The sequence below is a fragment of the Caloenas nicobarica genome, chromosome 6 (genome assembly GCF_036013445.1).
Source record: "Caloenas nicobarica isolate bCalNic1 chromosome 6, bCalNic1.hap1, whole genome shotgun sequence".
Classification (NCBI taxonomy): domain Eukaryota; kingdom Metazoa; phylum Chordata; class Aves; order Columbiformes; family Columbidae; genus Caloenas; species Caloenas nicobarica.
In genome coordinates, this window is record NC_088250.1 from 30,349,620 (window position 1) to 30,365,737 (window position 16,118).

The window sequence follows — 16,118 nt, forward strand, 5'->3', positions numbered from 1 at the left end:
CCCCAAGGAAGCTGGCTACTCAGCATGAGAAAGGCACTTTGAGTGTTCGTCATGTGGAGTAACTAACTCAGACTTTCCTTCTCTAGTTTACACATCAGGATAACACCCCCTCTGAGAACATGTATTATTGAAACTCAATACCACACAGACTGGTTATAGCTTGAAACTTATCATCCTAGCCTTGGGCTTCAGGGAGAAAGTTATTTGAGCTTTCCTGACTTAAAAGTATACATTATGAGTATTTTAATATATTTTTTAATTAACTCCTCTTCTCCTTTCTGCTTTCACAGCTACATTAAATCATTCCAATACAAGTTTTTTCAATATCAAGCCAAGAGGTGATTATGAAGTTCCGGAAATCATGCTTTCCCCTCGGAGTTCCAACGCTGCTTTTGATTTGTGGACCTGAAACAGTCTGCAGCGGAGGTGCAGCCCCCCTTGGAAATGTCAAGTCCTGTGCAGCCCACCTGACCTGGCTTCTATAAAGCGTTGTTCTACAGCAATTTCTGTTCATTTCAGTCTAGGCTGTTGGGATCCCATCTGTCTCATTCTCCTTGTTCCAGTCCTTCTCTCCCAAGCATATGTACCTGTCTATCTCCTGGGCCAGCTCCAATGTTCACACAATTGTGTCAGTTAACCTGGGTGAAAATTAATTATCTTTTTTTGTTGAGTCATTTTTAGACTAGTGCTCTGAACTACACAAGTAGTATTGCCACTACAAAATGTCAGAAGTCTGTCACAGCCCAGATTTATACCAAATTAAGTTACCTTAGAACTGCACAGTCACCTGTCATGGACTCCAAGAATCTATGAACCATGGATTAAAAACATTGTCCTAAAGGCTATATTGCCACAATGGATAACACAGACCTATCTTTTCCTTCACATTAACCAAAGGATCATTCCAAAATGATTGCTCAGACTGTTTAAGAAATCAGGATATGTAGTCTCAGACTGCTGGGAATAGAAGAAGGACAGTAAAACCAGTGCAACTTACACATTAGTAGTGAAGACACCATAGATCAGATCTTGCTCAGGAAGGTAAAAGGTGCTTTGCAATTCATTATAATAGAAAGGGATTTCTCCGGCACGGGAGCAGTTCAGCCTGGCCTTCATGAATGTTGTCCATGTGTCCTCCAGCAAAAATCTCCCTCCGATATCATTTTTGCAAACCCTTGCCACACGAGAATACACTGTTTTCCCACAGTCATGTTCTACTGCATTCTCACGGAAAAAGAAGTAGGTGAACAAGCCGATGTCATAGGCAGCAATAAAGTTAGGCTCTGAAAAACAGACATTTGAAGAGGTCAGAAATCAATCCCTGCTCACTGACTTGCCCAATGCATTGTGCTCCCTTTACACAGGCTGTCAAAGCTGGGACCACAGGGAGTTTGGAGTCAGCAGATGACATAAAAACAGTAGATGAGAGTAATGATATGCAGGGATACAGCTCTAGTTCCACTTTTCAGATGTTGGAAAGACCCCATTGTTTCCCCACTTTATTGGCAAAGCTGCTACTGACTTCAGCGAAAGCACAGTTCAACACTTTGCATATGCATGACTATGTACCTATACTCATTTTACAACATAAAGCCTTCCCATTGGATTCCTTCACCTATTCACTTCTGAAGTGCACGTTATTGTGTGTTAAATATGCTGCGTGCATCCACCTGATTCCCCAGACTGCTGCATTGAAACATTCAACCTACTCTCCCAGCGCAATCACATCTGGCTTTCATCATAAAGTCTTTCCAGTTTGTAGGCACAAAAGATTATCTTATGTCCATAAAACAAAACCACGCCACAGACTGACAGTACTGAAGAAAGCTCTCCTTAATTCTTTTTCTCCTAGAATTATTGTTATTATTTTCAGAAGAATTGAATAGAACCTGAAATTGGTTTGTAGCGAATATTTTAATTGGGTATTTAACAAAGCTTTAAAGTGTACAGTCTTTCATCCCAACAGTTTCTTTGGCAAAGGGAGAAGATTGGCCAATGAATAATATTTGACTAAACACAAAAAAAGCCCTATTGTTTTTATAGGGTGTTTTTACAATGTTCATTTCTGAGTAATGCTCAAAGGAAGAAAAAAAAAGGAAAGTACAGAATTCCTTTAACACTGCAGTCCAGGAATGAAAGGAGAACAGAGTCGTGGCGGAGGGACAGGAAGGCTGATGCTGCTGCAGGCAGGTTTGGGAGGCAGATGGTGGTACAGAGGGGAGGGTACTGCAAAGCATCTCCCATCAAACTTTCTCCTTCACATGGTGAATCTTAAGAGGACTGTTGTGATCACCAACTTGACCTTCTGTCTAACATGAACTAGAGGATTTCACCCTGTAACTCCACCACTAACAGGTGAATTAGACCACATCTTCAGAAGGAGATCTGATCTTATTGGATGATGCCACTTTCCTCAGTGACTCGTTCAAATCACTTAAGACTGCCCCAGCTGCAACCTGCACTTCTTTTTCCATCTGACACTATCTGGTTTCAGCTTCCAATCACAGGCTCTTGTCATGACTTGTCTGCTAGATTAAAGAAATTTATCCTGCTTGAAATCTTCTCCTGATATAAGTACTTCCATATCATGAACAAAACACCTTTTATCTCCTTTTCAGAAAGATAAATAAATTGATCTCCTTAAGTCTCTCACTGTGAGGTAGGCTTTCTAAGCTTCAAACTCCATGGCTCTTCTCTGAATCATCTTCAACTTCTCTGTTTCTTGGTGAAAAGTGGCCAGAACAGATGAAATTACTCCAATGTCACCAGCACTGCACAAGGTTAGAAATCCAAGAGGCATATTAGCTTTTCCAACCACAGAACAGAAACTCAGTTTCTGTTTGTCCTTCCTTAAACTCCTCTGTTCCAATGTGACTTCTTTCTGAATTCTTCATTTGGGCATAGAAAAGAGGCACATATTTCTAGTGAGTGTATATGGGTTATGCTTTTTCTTGGTCCTAATTGGCAGTCTTGCCTGACAACATCCTTTTTCCACAACTCCGTATCTCCATACTGACTTCGATATGCCTGGAGAAGCCTAGTTCAGTTTCATTAAGCTCCAGAGAGTCCACAGTCCCACTGCTCTTATTTTTGATTGAAAAGTCATGAAATCCAATGCAAAGATTTTGAATATCTTGTAAACTTACCTGAGTCAAAGGAGAGAGGGGGAGGGGAATACTAGGGTCTCCATCACTACAGTCTGCTCAGAGAAAACGTGCTTTGCCACAATCAGAACATGTGGACTCAGTGCAGAAATCATTGGTTGCAATGCTATAGCTTGCTCGATGTAGGGTATTATCACATTGGGGCAACAGCTGCTTTTAATAACTATAAATCCACAACAGCATGGGTTTACATCCAACATAACTCGCTGTAAAATTTCTCATTTTTGGACTGATCTTGCACTGAAACCAACTGTCTTGAGCTGAGTCACTGGAAGTGGAGGGTGCTTAACACTGTGCAGAACCGGGTCAACAAAATGATGCTTTCAGTTTGTTTTGATCCTCAAATCTTTGAGTGGTTTTCTTGTTAGAAGGTTGTATTGGGTCATCTCACAAGACCCATATATATGTTAAGTAGCCTGTAAGACCCACTTTCCATTTCTAAATCAACTTTCCTGAAATATATGCAGGTTATTTTTAAATGTCTTCTAAGTTGCATTGATTATTGCATAGGGAGCCCTTCCCCATCGTAACTCTGGACCCCAACATGAAAACACAGGGAAAGATTTACAAGCCTGCCAAGTTGACTTTCATACACCTCTTGCTCAGATATGACCCACATAACTTTACCATTGAGCCATTTGGAGTTGTATTGTGCTGTCCTAAGTGGGGGAACATTTCCAAGGCTGCGGTAAATAGCAGGATCCCGTCCAGAGAAATCAATTACAGTTGCAGCATAGAGTTCTCCTCGTGATGTAATCACAGCTGTCGAGTTATGCCGAGGGTCGTACGGGCACCGAGCCACCCCATTAATTCTGTCAATGATTTTGCTAAGATTTCCTACCTGTATTTAAAAGGAGAGAGGAGATAATTTAAACAGCATCTGGCTTTTTTATTGGTACAGAGAATTCAGTTTGCCCACAGGCAGCTATAAGAAAGTAATGTCAGCGAAGACTACAACTTTACATCCACCATGGGCCAACATAAGAAGTTGTGTCTGAGCCTCACTGATCCTATTGCTTTGTAGGATAATTCCCCTGCCAATAAAGCCTGTAGGTCCCAAGCCACTTGCTGTAATCAGATGCTCTTGCTACCAGCACAGGTTTCTAATCTTCCACAGACATCTCCTGAATATATACTGGCATTAAAAAATATAAAAATAAACACTGCTCTGGACCTGCTCCTGTGTCCCTTGAAGCCAAAGAGAGTTATGCCATTTAGTTTAAGGAAACAATTTAAGTATTCAGCTCAGGAGGTGCTCACAGCTAAGCCTGTCTATATTCTGCATTTTCAGCAGCATGCCTAAGGTTTACACGAGCAGCACTTTGTCCAGATCCAGCTCACCCATAACACAAGTTTTTTTGTTCCCCACCTGCAGGTAGATCCACTTCCCCAAAGTAGACCAAAGGGACCCGAAGAAGAAAACCAAAACCACTTCAGTTCAGCTACATTTGGAACATATTCTCTGCAGCCATGATGTCTTGCCAAATGCATGGCCTTCCCCAGAGCACATATCCAGCCCTCTCCATCACCGCAAAAGAGGCAAAACAGACCTGTCGGCTGGAACACACTGGTGAAAAGGCATTGGTACCACAGGTAAAAACCTTCTTGCCATAAACAATCAGCACTCGGACATAGTTCTGGCACTCTTCCTATAGAGACATAAGACAGAGACAAAGATTTTTTAAAAAGGAGACAGTGAGGTTATTATTACATTAAAAAAAGTTACCTGTATTGCAGCTGGAATAGACCTTCCTTAGCTCTAACCCAGACTGAGGTTTGTTGCAGTAAGCAGTGCACAGCTGTAGGGAGCCAGCGGTCTAAGTGAGCAAGCCCAATTTGCTGGTTATTTCTCTAATCATAGCCCTGCACATCCCTGGACAGGATGTTATCCACCAGGCTGACTCTGTATCAGCTACACAAGTGCTTCTTTCTGAGCTGTGCTTAGACTGGAGGAAGAATTCTCCTTCTTTTCATGATGACACTGCTGACCTATTTTTCCCAACAATGCAGCGGCTTAGAAAACATTACACAGACACAAACTCCAGTGAAGGACAGCGGGTCTGTCTGCACTATAATTCACACCACTGCCAGCATGAAAACAGCAGGAACTTCACTTTAATAGACCAGGCTGGTCAGGAGAATCTCCTGCTTGAACAGGCTGTTACTTCTTGCCTCCCACAAGGACTGTGCGTTCAGGATTTTCCATGGTAGAAGGAGTTTCTCTTTCAGGCCAGGCCAGTCAGAAATAGCAAATCTCCTCTTCTCAACTACCTGACCATTTGCTGGTACTAACAGACAATTCCCTCCACATGCCACTCCCCAAAATCCGTGGGGGCTCCTGTTGTCCCATGAGGCAGCACAAGGCTGCACTTGATGCTTTTTTTTCCAGAAAATCTCCTTTGTGTTGCTGGGGAGAGCCACAGTCTCTCTTTTTTCCTGCAGCCTCATACCCAGAGACCTGTGGGCTACAGATCAGGCTGACCGAGCATCTTTGGGGAGTTAAACGACAGGGGAGGCAGAGCTCACATAAGGCAGGGACTTTCTAACGTGCCACACAGGGAACGGGAGGTGCGACACTCACGTGTGGCTCACACGGGCAGTGCAAGAGGCTGGAGAGCTGCCTGTCCTGAGCTTCATTCCAGCTGCCCCGATGAGAAAAGCCCTGCGAGCCCAGCACAGGCTGCCTGCCCCGGGCTCTGGGGCCACCTCAGAGGAGAGGCCATGAGCCATGGCTAACGGCTGGCACCCACAGGGGTCCAAGCACAGAAAGTCTGTTATATTCTACTGTAAACAGAAAAGGAAACTTGTTAAAAAATAACAACCTCAGCTGGGTTATCCTGGCTGCTTTGCTTTCCTCCCTCCGATAGATCATAATTTGCCACTAAGCTGAGCCTACAGCTGCAGACACCGCTTCTCCTTCTGTAAGGAGCAATCACTCTGTGAGCTCCCCTGTCCCACAGCGCTCCACGCTGTTGATCATTTCCCTGAAGACTTCATTTGCAAGATTCAGCAGTGTAAAAACACTCCCCCTCATCTGGAAAGGAAAAGGCTTGCTTACTGGATTACGTGCTATCTCCTTTCATTCGCTGTATGGAAATCGCCTTGTTGAAGGATGGTATTTAGCAAAACCCCTTGAGCGTTAGCCACAGACAAGCGACTGCCTGGGTATGACACATGAGGCTTGCTTTTGCATGGAGAAGATCACGAGGACTGCACTTCAGAGCCAGGCTAGGAGCCCTCGCCCAGCCCAGGCAGAGGCTGCAGAGCGCCACGGAGCAGCTGCTGCCACTTGGGAGCCTCCACAGGGGTACCTGGGGTCATATACATAATGCCTGGCACCCCAAAATGAATGCTTGAATCCATAGCTGGGTCAATTCAGCACTTCGTATTTCAGAAGCATATCAGTCACGGTGACATGTGGGCATCAGTCTATCAAATAGGACCTTGAGAAGCACCGTCCCACCTGCTGTGTTGGGAAAAGAGTTCTCATCATTTCCTTTAAGAAGACGAAGGGCTTGCCGGCCTCTCTGCCCTCTCCCGCCATTGTCACCTGCTGCTGTAAGCCCTGTTAGCTTTCCCTGCCCTAGAGATGTCTGCATTTCATGAGCGGGTTAAATAATTCCTCTTTCTGTAGAGCACAGTTATTAAATCCCACATAATATTAGGACCACTATATGTTTAACTGCGAAGTACTAGAAATTCTTGAGAGGATGCTATAAAGAAAAGGTATGGGCTCCTCTCCCAACACGGTTTTGCCTTTAGAGTATGATTGATTTGGCATCTAACCCAGAAAGCAGCTCTACACCCAAATTTTACACAATAAGAGAGTACCCATCTGCTCCCCCTCTACTTCCACCTTCCTCTGCTTCGTGCAGAGTCTGAACATAGCTTCTGACCTAAGCCAGCTAATACCATTTGTGTGGCTGGACCCTCTCCTGCCTAGGTACTTCGATATATTCCTATCTAAAATTCTGTCCTGTAGAAATCTAAAATCCTAATTTGCAGGATTCCCTGCTTTGTGCAGAGCTATATTACAGATTAACAAACGTCAATTTCTATAAAAATCCTCCCAGCTGAGAAGAGAGTACATAAAAAAGAATTTCTGTGCGAGGTCATCTGCTGGATGGTCTTCTGGAGTCTACTGTCAGTGATGCATCTGTTGCACATTTCACTCCAAGGCGCAGTAGCCTGGGTTGGTAAGGATGCTGGAAGCTGGTAAAATATTGTGTTATTTTAGCCTAATTAAGCATGGTTTTATCTGTACTCATTCACTCCAAAGCAGAAGTTATTTATTGAAACAGAGGAGAAACCATACTGAGCAAACATATCTGCTGCTGTCTGAACCTGCACCAGAATATTTAATCTGGATGCACCAAAGCCCACTAATTATTTCATTTGCTGTAAGAGGCAGAAATTGGGGTGACTAGTGGATGTTTTCCACTCTGCTTAGATAACGATGCCTCCAGCCATGGGCCACATCCAACTGTAGCTATCCCTGTGAATTAGCTGAGCAGGCCTTTTCCCTGAACCTGCCTTACTGAAGGGGTAACAGCCCTCCGTGCTCCTGGAGGAACAGCAATGATAATATGTACTTTCATCCACTGGTCTCCAAGCAGTTTATACAGCTTTAAGTAATGTTCTGAGACAGATGTGCATTACCTGCCCTGTTCCCTCAGCTGGGGACATCAAAACACACAGGTGCTAAAGGATTTGCCATGGTGACTGAGTCAGAGGAGATCCTGAAGGACAGCAACAAAGACCTGACAACCACAGCCCACCTCTCTCGCTTGCCTGGCCTAAAGAGGAGTCCTGTGCTCATCTGGCATTTCTTATTGCTGTACCCGCTACCAGTCATGTCAGTCTATGAAAACCTCCAGCAAAAGCAAAGAAGAAACCAAACCACTCAAATGCTCCAGTTTGTGGGATTTTTCTCAAGACACTGTCGGGGAGATTTACATTTAATCCTCTTTGTACCCTATTCTCGAAATAACTAGCAAGGAACAACCTCCTCTCTGTGTTCTTTAAACCAGTCTGGATTTGCTCCAAAAAGTCATTCAACACACTGCTCTCTGCAACAATTCAGAGCTGAGACAACCAGTTAGTAAGTTGATCTCACAAACCCCTAAGAAAATAAGAGCTATTTAGTGCAGTTTCTTCCATGTGGCTGGAAAATTCTAGGTGTGCAGGAGGCAAACTTCAGGCAGGCTTTAATATAGGTGGAAAATCTGACAAGCTTGAACCCAGCTCTGTCCAGACGAGACAATATTTGGATCCTGCTCTCACATTATGAGGCAGACAGTTAAATCTGTGTATGATCAGTCTGCAGATCTCATCACCAGAAGATATTATTTGGATCAAGAGATTAAGGATTTAAATAAAGGGGGAAGACTGGATATTTATATGGTTAATGAGAATAACCCAGTTATATTAGTTGGGATTATTATTAAATATATGGCAGAGCTGATAAAAACCTGTGGCTCACAGCCAGAGCATTAAGCATATCTCCAATTTTCCTATTAATTTGGGTTCTTGCTCCTTCCTCAAAATTACCTGGTACTTGTCCCTTTTTTGAGATAAGGTCTTAAATCGAGCAGATATGACTTTTCTCCAGTCTAAGGGCCCTTGTTTTCCTGGAAAGGAAGAGTACGTAACTTCTAATGCTAAATCCTACAGGGCACAGGGTCTCACAGTCCCTAAGAGAATGAACTTCTTCGAAGCCCCTCGCTCCCACCTACCCCTCACAGGTTGAGCCTGTCCTCATTTATTGCAGTTTTTGCAACATTCAGATTTAAACAAGTCTGTCTGTGAGTGCTGTAATGTCCACAACTGTAGACAGGACCAAGCCTCTTTCTAGCTCATACAGATGTCAGGCTGCTTTGAAAACACATTTCAAACCCGAGAACCAAGAGCGGTGGTGCCCTATTCTTCCCTTCATTCATGTGGACAGATCAGCAAATGAAGAGGTTGAACTCCTGCTGGCTTTGGTTTGAGGTAAAATTCAAAAAGACATTTTCAGGATGCTGAGACTAAGCCAGCTGGAGATGCATCTTCAGCCGTTTCATCTGTCATCTCTGAATATTGGAGTTCTGAAATGTTATAAGCCCTTAATCTCATTGTACAGATGTATTTTTCTTTGAAAACATAACCATACGTAAGCACTACTTTAATTGCCCTTTTACTTTGAATAAACCACTCATGCCCTCTTTTCAGAGATCTCCTTCACTTTTTTTTCCAAGCTAACATTATTTCATCACATATTGATACATTTTTATCACAGATTAAAAACACAGTTACATGCTGTATGAAAAAAATAGCTGTTTCAGACGGTCTGTTGTCCTCAAACCCCTGGAGCACAACCTGCAGTTTGGAGATCAACCAGCAGAACTCCATGTTACCCCTTCAATGACACTGTAGAGTGCAACAAACATTTAATTTATCTGTTGCAGTTCATCCCAATTTGTTGAAAAATAATCAAGACCTAATGTTCTCAAGCACTGTTATTAACATGTTTTCAGATATCTATATTTATTTCTTTGGACAAACAATTCTATTAATCAGTTTCAACCAATACCCTGACCAAGCTGTCTCTCTCCTTTGAGTGCAACAGATAGCAAAGAGAATTGCTAATGATTCTTCCAGCCAAGTTTTCTTTAATGGACTTCAAATCAAATTTGGGGGCTGATTCTACGTTGATAGCTTAGCAGGAGTACTAGGTTCAGATCTCCAGGAGCAGGTACAAAGCAAGGCTTGGGAAATCTGACCACCTCCCAGTTATTTCTATTTGCCTGGGGATTTATATGGTGCCTGTCCTACCTAGACGCCTATTATTCGTAAGTGGTGTGGAGATTCCCAGCTCCACCAGATAACCTCTGTGTGACTCAGGGCAACTTGCAGGCCTGAAACAGCGTATTTCCCCATTAGCTCTGAATCCATTTAGGTGGGCTCTACCCTTGGGCTAGGATTTCCCTGTAACCTTGTGTCAATCATAAGACCCACCCAGTATCAGACATCATTCTAGAAAAGGATGAAATTATACGGTGGCACAACTGCCTATCAGACATTTCTCTTGGTTCTTTCTTCCTCCAGAAGTATTATTAGTGCATCACCTTTCTCCTGGCTACACAAAGCTCTTAGGACAGCATGTGAGAGCTGGATTGCTGCCATTTTCACAAACGGTCCCCTTTCACTTTTTGAAATGACAGTGTGCTGCTTTTGGAAAGTTAACAAATAATTCCATGCTTAGACAAGAGACTCTTATTTAGAAAGCCACGACCTTCCAGGCCAGGCAAAATTCCTTAGATGTGGTGGATGTGGAACATCATGCAGAGACAAACCAATTACAAACTAGAAGCTGAGCAACTCTTAATGAAATTAAATACACCTCTTCCCCTTCTGCTCTATCCATCATTCATTTTAACTGCAACCTCTGGGTGATATAATTTGCAAGACAGAAAGAAAGTCAGCATAACACTGACTTTGTTCTCTGCATTGTCTGCCAGTAATGCGGAAGTTTTCTGGGGTCAGTTTTAAGGTTCTGACCAGGATATATTTTATAAATGCTGCAAAAATAAGGCTGATTACTAGAGGAAGCCCACGTGGATCTCCAGAGACATGGCAAATAAAGTATATACGATTCTTTCAGGAAACCACAGGTTTTGGTAGATAAATATGACATAAATGAAAGAGACTTTTCTGAGGTGTTTGTTTTAATACCACATGACATATTGTGGGGAGCTAATTTTAAAATCAGGTTCATGAACTTATACATTAATGGATTAAAATCTGATAAATCACTGGACTGAAAATGTCCTCAGAGTGAAATCATTCACAAAATTGCTACTCTAGAAGGATCCCAGATGGGATGGTAATAGCACAGTATCAACATTTTTCTTAATAAACATTTGTGGATAACCCAAATATTAGGAAAATATTAATTACCAGTGAGGCCAATGCCTCTCTGCATACATATATATATATGTAGTGATATACGCTAGACTCGTGAGCTGGACCCGACAAACAAAATAAATTTTTGTAAGATATTATGCATTAAAGAGCAAGGAACAAAAGGGGTCTATGTATAGATTGGGAGATTACATCACAAGACTGGCAACTGTGAAAAAGATTTAGTGGTCACAGTGGCTACGCAATTCTGCATGATCTCCATGACAGAAGAGCTTACAAAACTGCCAGGTAAATGAACACAGGAGGGTGAATAAGAAGTGGAAGACTGTTTTAATCACACTCAGGCATTTTAGAGAGATTGACAAGGGAATACAGGTGAAAAATTGGAGCATGCAAAAAACAGACACAAAAAATATTCAAGGGCAATAGAAAAATGACTTGGAGAAAGAGGCTTGGAGAACTCAGCTTTTTACTTTATCAAAAAGCCTAAGTACTGATTTGACAAGAGCATATAAGTGCCATTGTAAAAAATAAATATTGGTAACTAAAGGGCTCTTTAATCTAGCAGAGAAGGGCAAAATGAGACCCAGCCACTCAAAACCAAAGCCAGATCCAAAGAGGGAATAAAGTACATGTTGTTAACAGGGAAGGAGATCTGCCGTTAGAATAAGGCAGCAGAGCACAGTCAGCCCATTGGCTTCAGGCCTTCAGTTCAAAACTTTTCGCCTTCCTCAAAAGGATGCAGCAGCTAAACAGAAGTTATTGATCTCAACTTAGGAATAAGCAGGTGAAATCTGTGGCCAGAGCTACACAGGGTGTCAGAAGAAATGACCCAATGGTAACTTCTAAACCTAAATCTGGGACCTGGATTTCTTATCTCCCTTTTCTCTGGCCAATAGGTACTTAAATGTGGAATAGCCACCACATCGTAATAATTATACTTCTGTGATATGCATTTTGTGGCTTTTATTCTTGTACTTTTTATTTTCCTTATGGTAAAGCTCTAAGAATTTTAGAAGGTATTTTCTAAGCAGCAGGAATAATCTGATTTAGGTACTCAATAGGTATAGAATGGAGAGGGAAAGGGCATTTTAATACATTAGGTGGCTTTGAAAACCTCACCCTAAAATACATACATCATTAAATCAGCAAGAAAAATTGACCAGTCATATAACCTATACAATCTACACTGTGATTTAATGTAAGAGCCAAAGTTCCTCCTTATTTCTAGCCTCTATCACCACATATCTAAGTGCCTGACTACTCGTAACATATTTATCATCAAATCATCTGTGCTAGGTAAAAATCTGCCATTAGCCAAGTTTTGACAAAGCAGAGCTGAGGCAGGCAGAGCTCTGGTTCTTGCACCACCATTGCACAGAAGAATCAGAAATATGAAATATTCACAGTAGCGCTGCCCTCACTTGCTGTATTTACTCAGCCAAGGGCAGAGATGCTGGGTCAGAGCTGGACTTCTGAGCTGGAGTAGAGCTCTTCACCAGCTGGCAAAGCTAAATTCAGTATTTTTGGAGCTAGTGCTAAGTCATTTCTCTGCAGTGTAACAAGCAACAAATGTGTAGACTCCTCCTTAGAGGGACTCAGCCAAGGACACACAGGCTAGAGTAGATATGGGCTCAGAAGATCTGAGTTTATTTAGCTACTGCAAAATCCTTCTGCCTTTGTTCGTAGCTTCATGTCTTCTTGTCAGACTCTTAGTCAACACCTCTGTTTGCCATTAATTGCATGTCAAGAAGTGCCTAACAATCTGCTTATAGTTCCTCAGAACTTCACACCCATGGCCACTGTGCCCACCAAACAGATTCAAGCTCTGGATCACAAACTCAGATGTTCAGAACATTATCCTCATGAAATCTTTGGCAAATTTTTCGCAGTGTGAGGAGGCAGCAACAGCAAAGATACTCAGACCATTGCTTTCTTTTGGCATGACAGTAAAAAAGATAAATGGAAATTATCCTAGAATTTGTTCCGTCAAATGCATGGTTTTATCCAGGGTTGACAAAATAATTCTGGGTTATAAATTCAAATTCTTCATGAACAATGGGATACAATTTAAATCTCACAAACTTTACAATGGAAGAAAAGAGCAAAATCCTTCCTTTACATATGTTAAAGTACAAAGACCACAAATTCAAAAATTCCTCATGCCTTGGGTTTTGGAACTTTTTAATTTTGTCCAACTTCTGTTGGGTTTTTCTACCAGCTGGCCATACTGGGTGTTCACCTAACCCAGCTCATTTGCCTCCCTGGTGTTTTCCTGCATAATGTAGTTCCTACACAGAACTAACAGATGTTCTAGGGTACCCAAACTACAGCTCTCCACAGCTACATAAGGCAAATTGTCATGTATCTGGCAAAATCCAGGCTAGCTTTTTTGTGTACATACAGATTAATTAAATAAAGTTTGTTATATAAAATGAATGTGGTCAATGTGTTTAAAGCACTGAACTGGAACTTGGCAGAACTCCAGCATTTTGGGCCAGCCCCACAATCATTGTCTGCTTGACTGCCCATGTCTAAGCAAAGATTGTGCTTACTCTCTCTCATCCTTTGTCCAGCTCCATTGGTTTAGACTGAGAACTCTTTGCCGTGTAGTATTAAGGACAATTGGACACTCTCTCAGTTAAGGTCTGAAGATTTTTAGGCAGTACCAACACCACATTTGAAAACACAAAATATTTTCTGCTTTTAGACAGATAGCTTTGTTTTAGCATCCCGGAAGAGAGGCAGAAAGGACCTCTGTTTGGACCAGAAATGTCTGTGAACTCCAGACATCTGGGACAGCGTGTCTTGGTTCAAGCAATTCTTGCTTTGAGCTGCATTTCAGCCTCTGCCTCTGAAGGAGCTCTGTGATATTCCACCTGAACAGACTGCAGTGTGTCAGCAGACACAATTTTCATGTTCAAGTGAATTACACAAAGATGAACTGTACAAACAAGCATTGAAGCCCACGTGGCTGAATGCCAGTGGCTCACTTCTGAGTACCAAAACTAAGCCAACCTGCCCAGCCTTAGACCCCACTGCAAGATGCTGTCCCTGGCTTGCCACCACTGTGTTCCTTCATGTGTCACACACCGTACCCTCTCCAGCAGTGAAATCACCTTTAAATTTCATGCAGAGCAAGTTTAATAATTTGGACAGGGGGCCTTTGGAATGGCTTGCTCTGTGGTGCTTATACACTCGTGGTGGTGGTAGATAAACTGTTGCAAATTTACAAGCTCAAGCTGGTGTCAGATGCTCCCTGTGTGGATTTCACATGATGCAAATAAATTTACCCATAGCATCACTACAGCAAAGCAAAACTTACCTCTGTTTTCCCTTTACTTTGACAGGACCTCCTGGTGTCTTCATCTGAACCCCATGCTGTTGCCTAAGAAACCAAAACGCACAAGTCAGATGACAATGGCACCAACCACCATGTTCGGAGACTCCCAAAGCAAGTCTCTCCAGCCAATTTACACAGCCCAATTTAAAAGCAGCGTTGTGACAGTTGTGACAGTAAACATGTATCTCGCTCCCACTGTGCTCACAGTGCACACAAATGGTAAATAGATGAGAAGTCCAGAGGCAGAAGCAACTGGAATGTTATCAGAGGACAGATTTTAATTTACATGTAAATACAACTCCTGATCATCATTCAGCTGGCAGGTCCAAGACATAAGCCCCACACGTCGAGTCATCACCTCCTTTTCAAAGAGAACAGTGCTGTATAAAACCACCAGCTTTCATCACCAAAATTAAAACCTTCCTTATAGCAAAGTCCAGGAGTTTTGCACAAATCCGCTGGTCTCCTTAAACTTACCCACAAGATTATCACCTTCTAAGTAATCCCGCAGTGAAGTGAGCTGGATAAAACAACAACTGGGAGCAGATAGGGAGAACCCAGAAAGACAGGAAGCAGGTAGAAAGGTTGGATGATGATTTGTGATACCAGACAAGTGGGGTCAGACCCTGAGGTGGAGTGAAACGTGTTAGGGCTGCGGGCACTATTGACTGGGGGACGAGAGCACAAGAGATCCCAGTCAGCTCTGACCAACTGCTTCGGACTGAAAAGGCCCTTTCCTTCACAAGAGAACTCAAGACCAGCAAAGCTGCATTACAGAGAACTTTTAGATTTAATATATTCACCAACATACCCAGCCATTCGATGCCTTTCCCCCCTTCAGCACTTTTTTAAAAATAGTCCTAACAAATTCAAGCAGGTATTGTTAGCTGGAGGTGAAAATACATATAAACATCCATACTATACATAATTCATCATTCTGGGTACAAGACAAATAGCTCTGTTACATAGGGAAAGGCTAGGCTCGCAAACTTCAGATACAGATCCAAATCTCCCCTAAAAGAGACAGGATTTCTTTTTTTCCCCCAGTGCATTACCAATGCAGGAAACAGCTTAAATGTTTGGTCTGGATCTGAACTCTTCTTGAACCTTCTCACTGCAGCCAATATATATTTTTCTAAACTCTGGGCTTCCATAGAAATTGTCCCCTTGACACATGATAAATCCTGGATCTTGCAGAAGAAAGATAAGAGACCAGTAAGAAGAGGAGATGAATTTTCCCATGCCCAGCTCAGGCCCATGATGACACTTGCTCAGAACCACAAGAAATGCCACCACCCAGGAAATGCATTTATAGACAACATTGGGGAAGGGATATCTCTACCTCACTCAGAAGAAAAAAAAAAAAAAAAAAAAAAGGTATCTTCAGCATTAGCTGAGTATTCAGTTCAATTTGGTGTGAAGTAAGACTTTAGGAGCACAGGTGGGGGAAGGGAAGAGCACGGATCTTTGCCTGGGAGTCACCTGGGAAACAACCTCCCATGTACTGCAGCCCAATCCAGGCTGAAGGCCAAAAGCTCATGCCTCAGAAGTGTTTTTGTGAGAGCTGGGATAAATCCTTCCTGGAAAATATCATTTAGCCATATCCTGAGAGGGGATAGTCACTGGATGAGAGAGCTCACATCAATAAGCCATTACAGGAAAGCAAGGAATTTTGACTGGTGACTCCCAGGAGCCCTTGACATCTGTAA

The 16,118-nt window shown here is 42.5% G+C and overlaps 1 protein-coding gene across 1 annotated transcript in view; it reads right to left on the minus strand.

Moving 5' to 3' along the window:
• SEMA5B (semaphorin 5B) overlaps window positions 1-16,118 on the minus strand; it is a 134,206-nt gene that overhangs the window by 63,518 nt on the left and 54,570 nt on the right. The window contains exons 4-7 of the mRNA XM_065637691.1: window positions 14,392-14,454; window positions 4,715-4,813; window positions 3,792-4,005; window positions 998-1,283 (exon numbers count right to left, since the gene is read on the minus strand). Of these exons, the coding sequence (XP_065493763.1) occupies window positions 998-1,283; window positions 3,792-4,005; window positions 4,715-4,813; window positions 14,392-14,454 (662 nt within the window). The remainder of the gene's footprint in view (window positions 1-997; window positions 1,284-3,791; window positions 4,006-4,714; window positions 4,814-14,391; window positions 14,455-16,118) is intronic.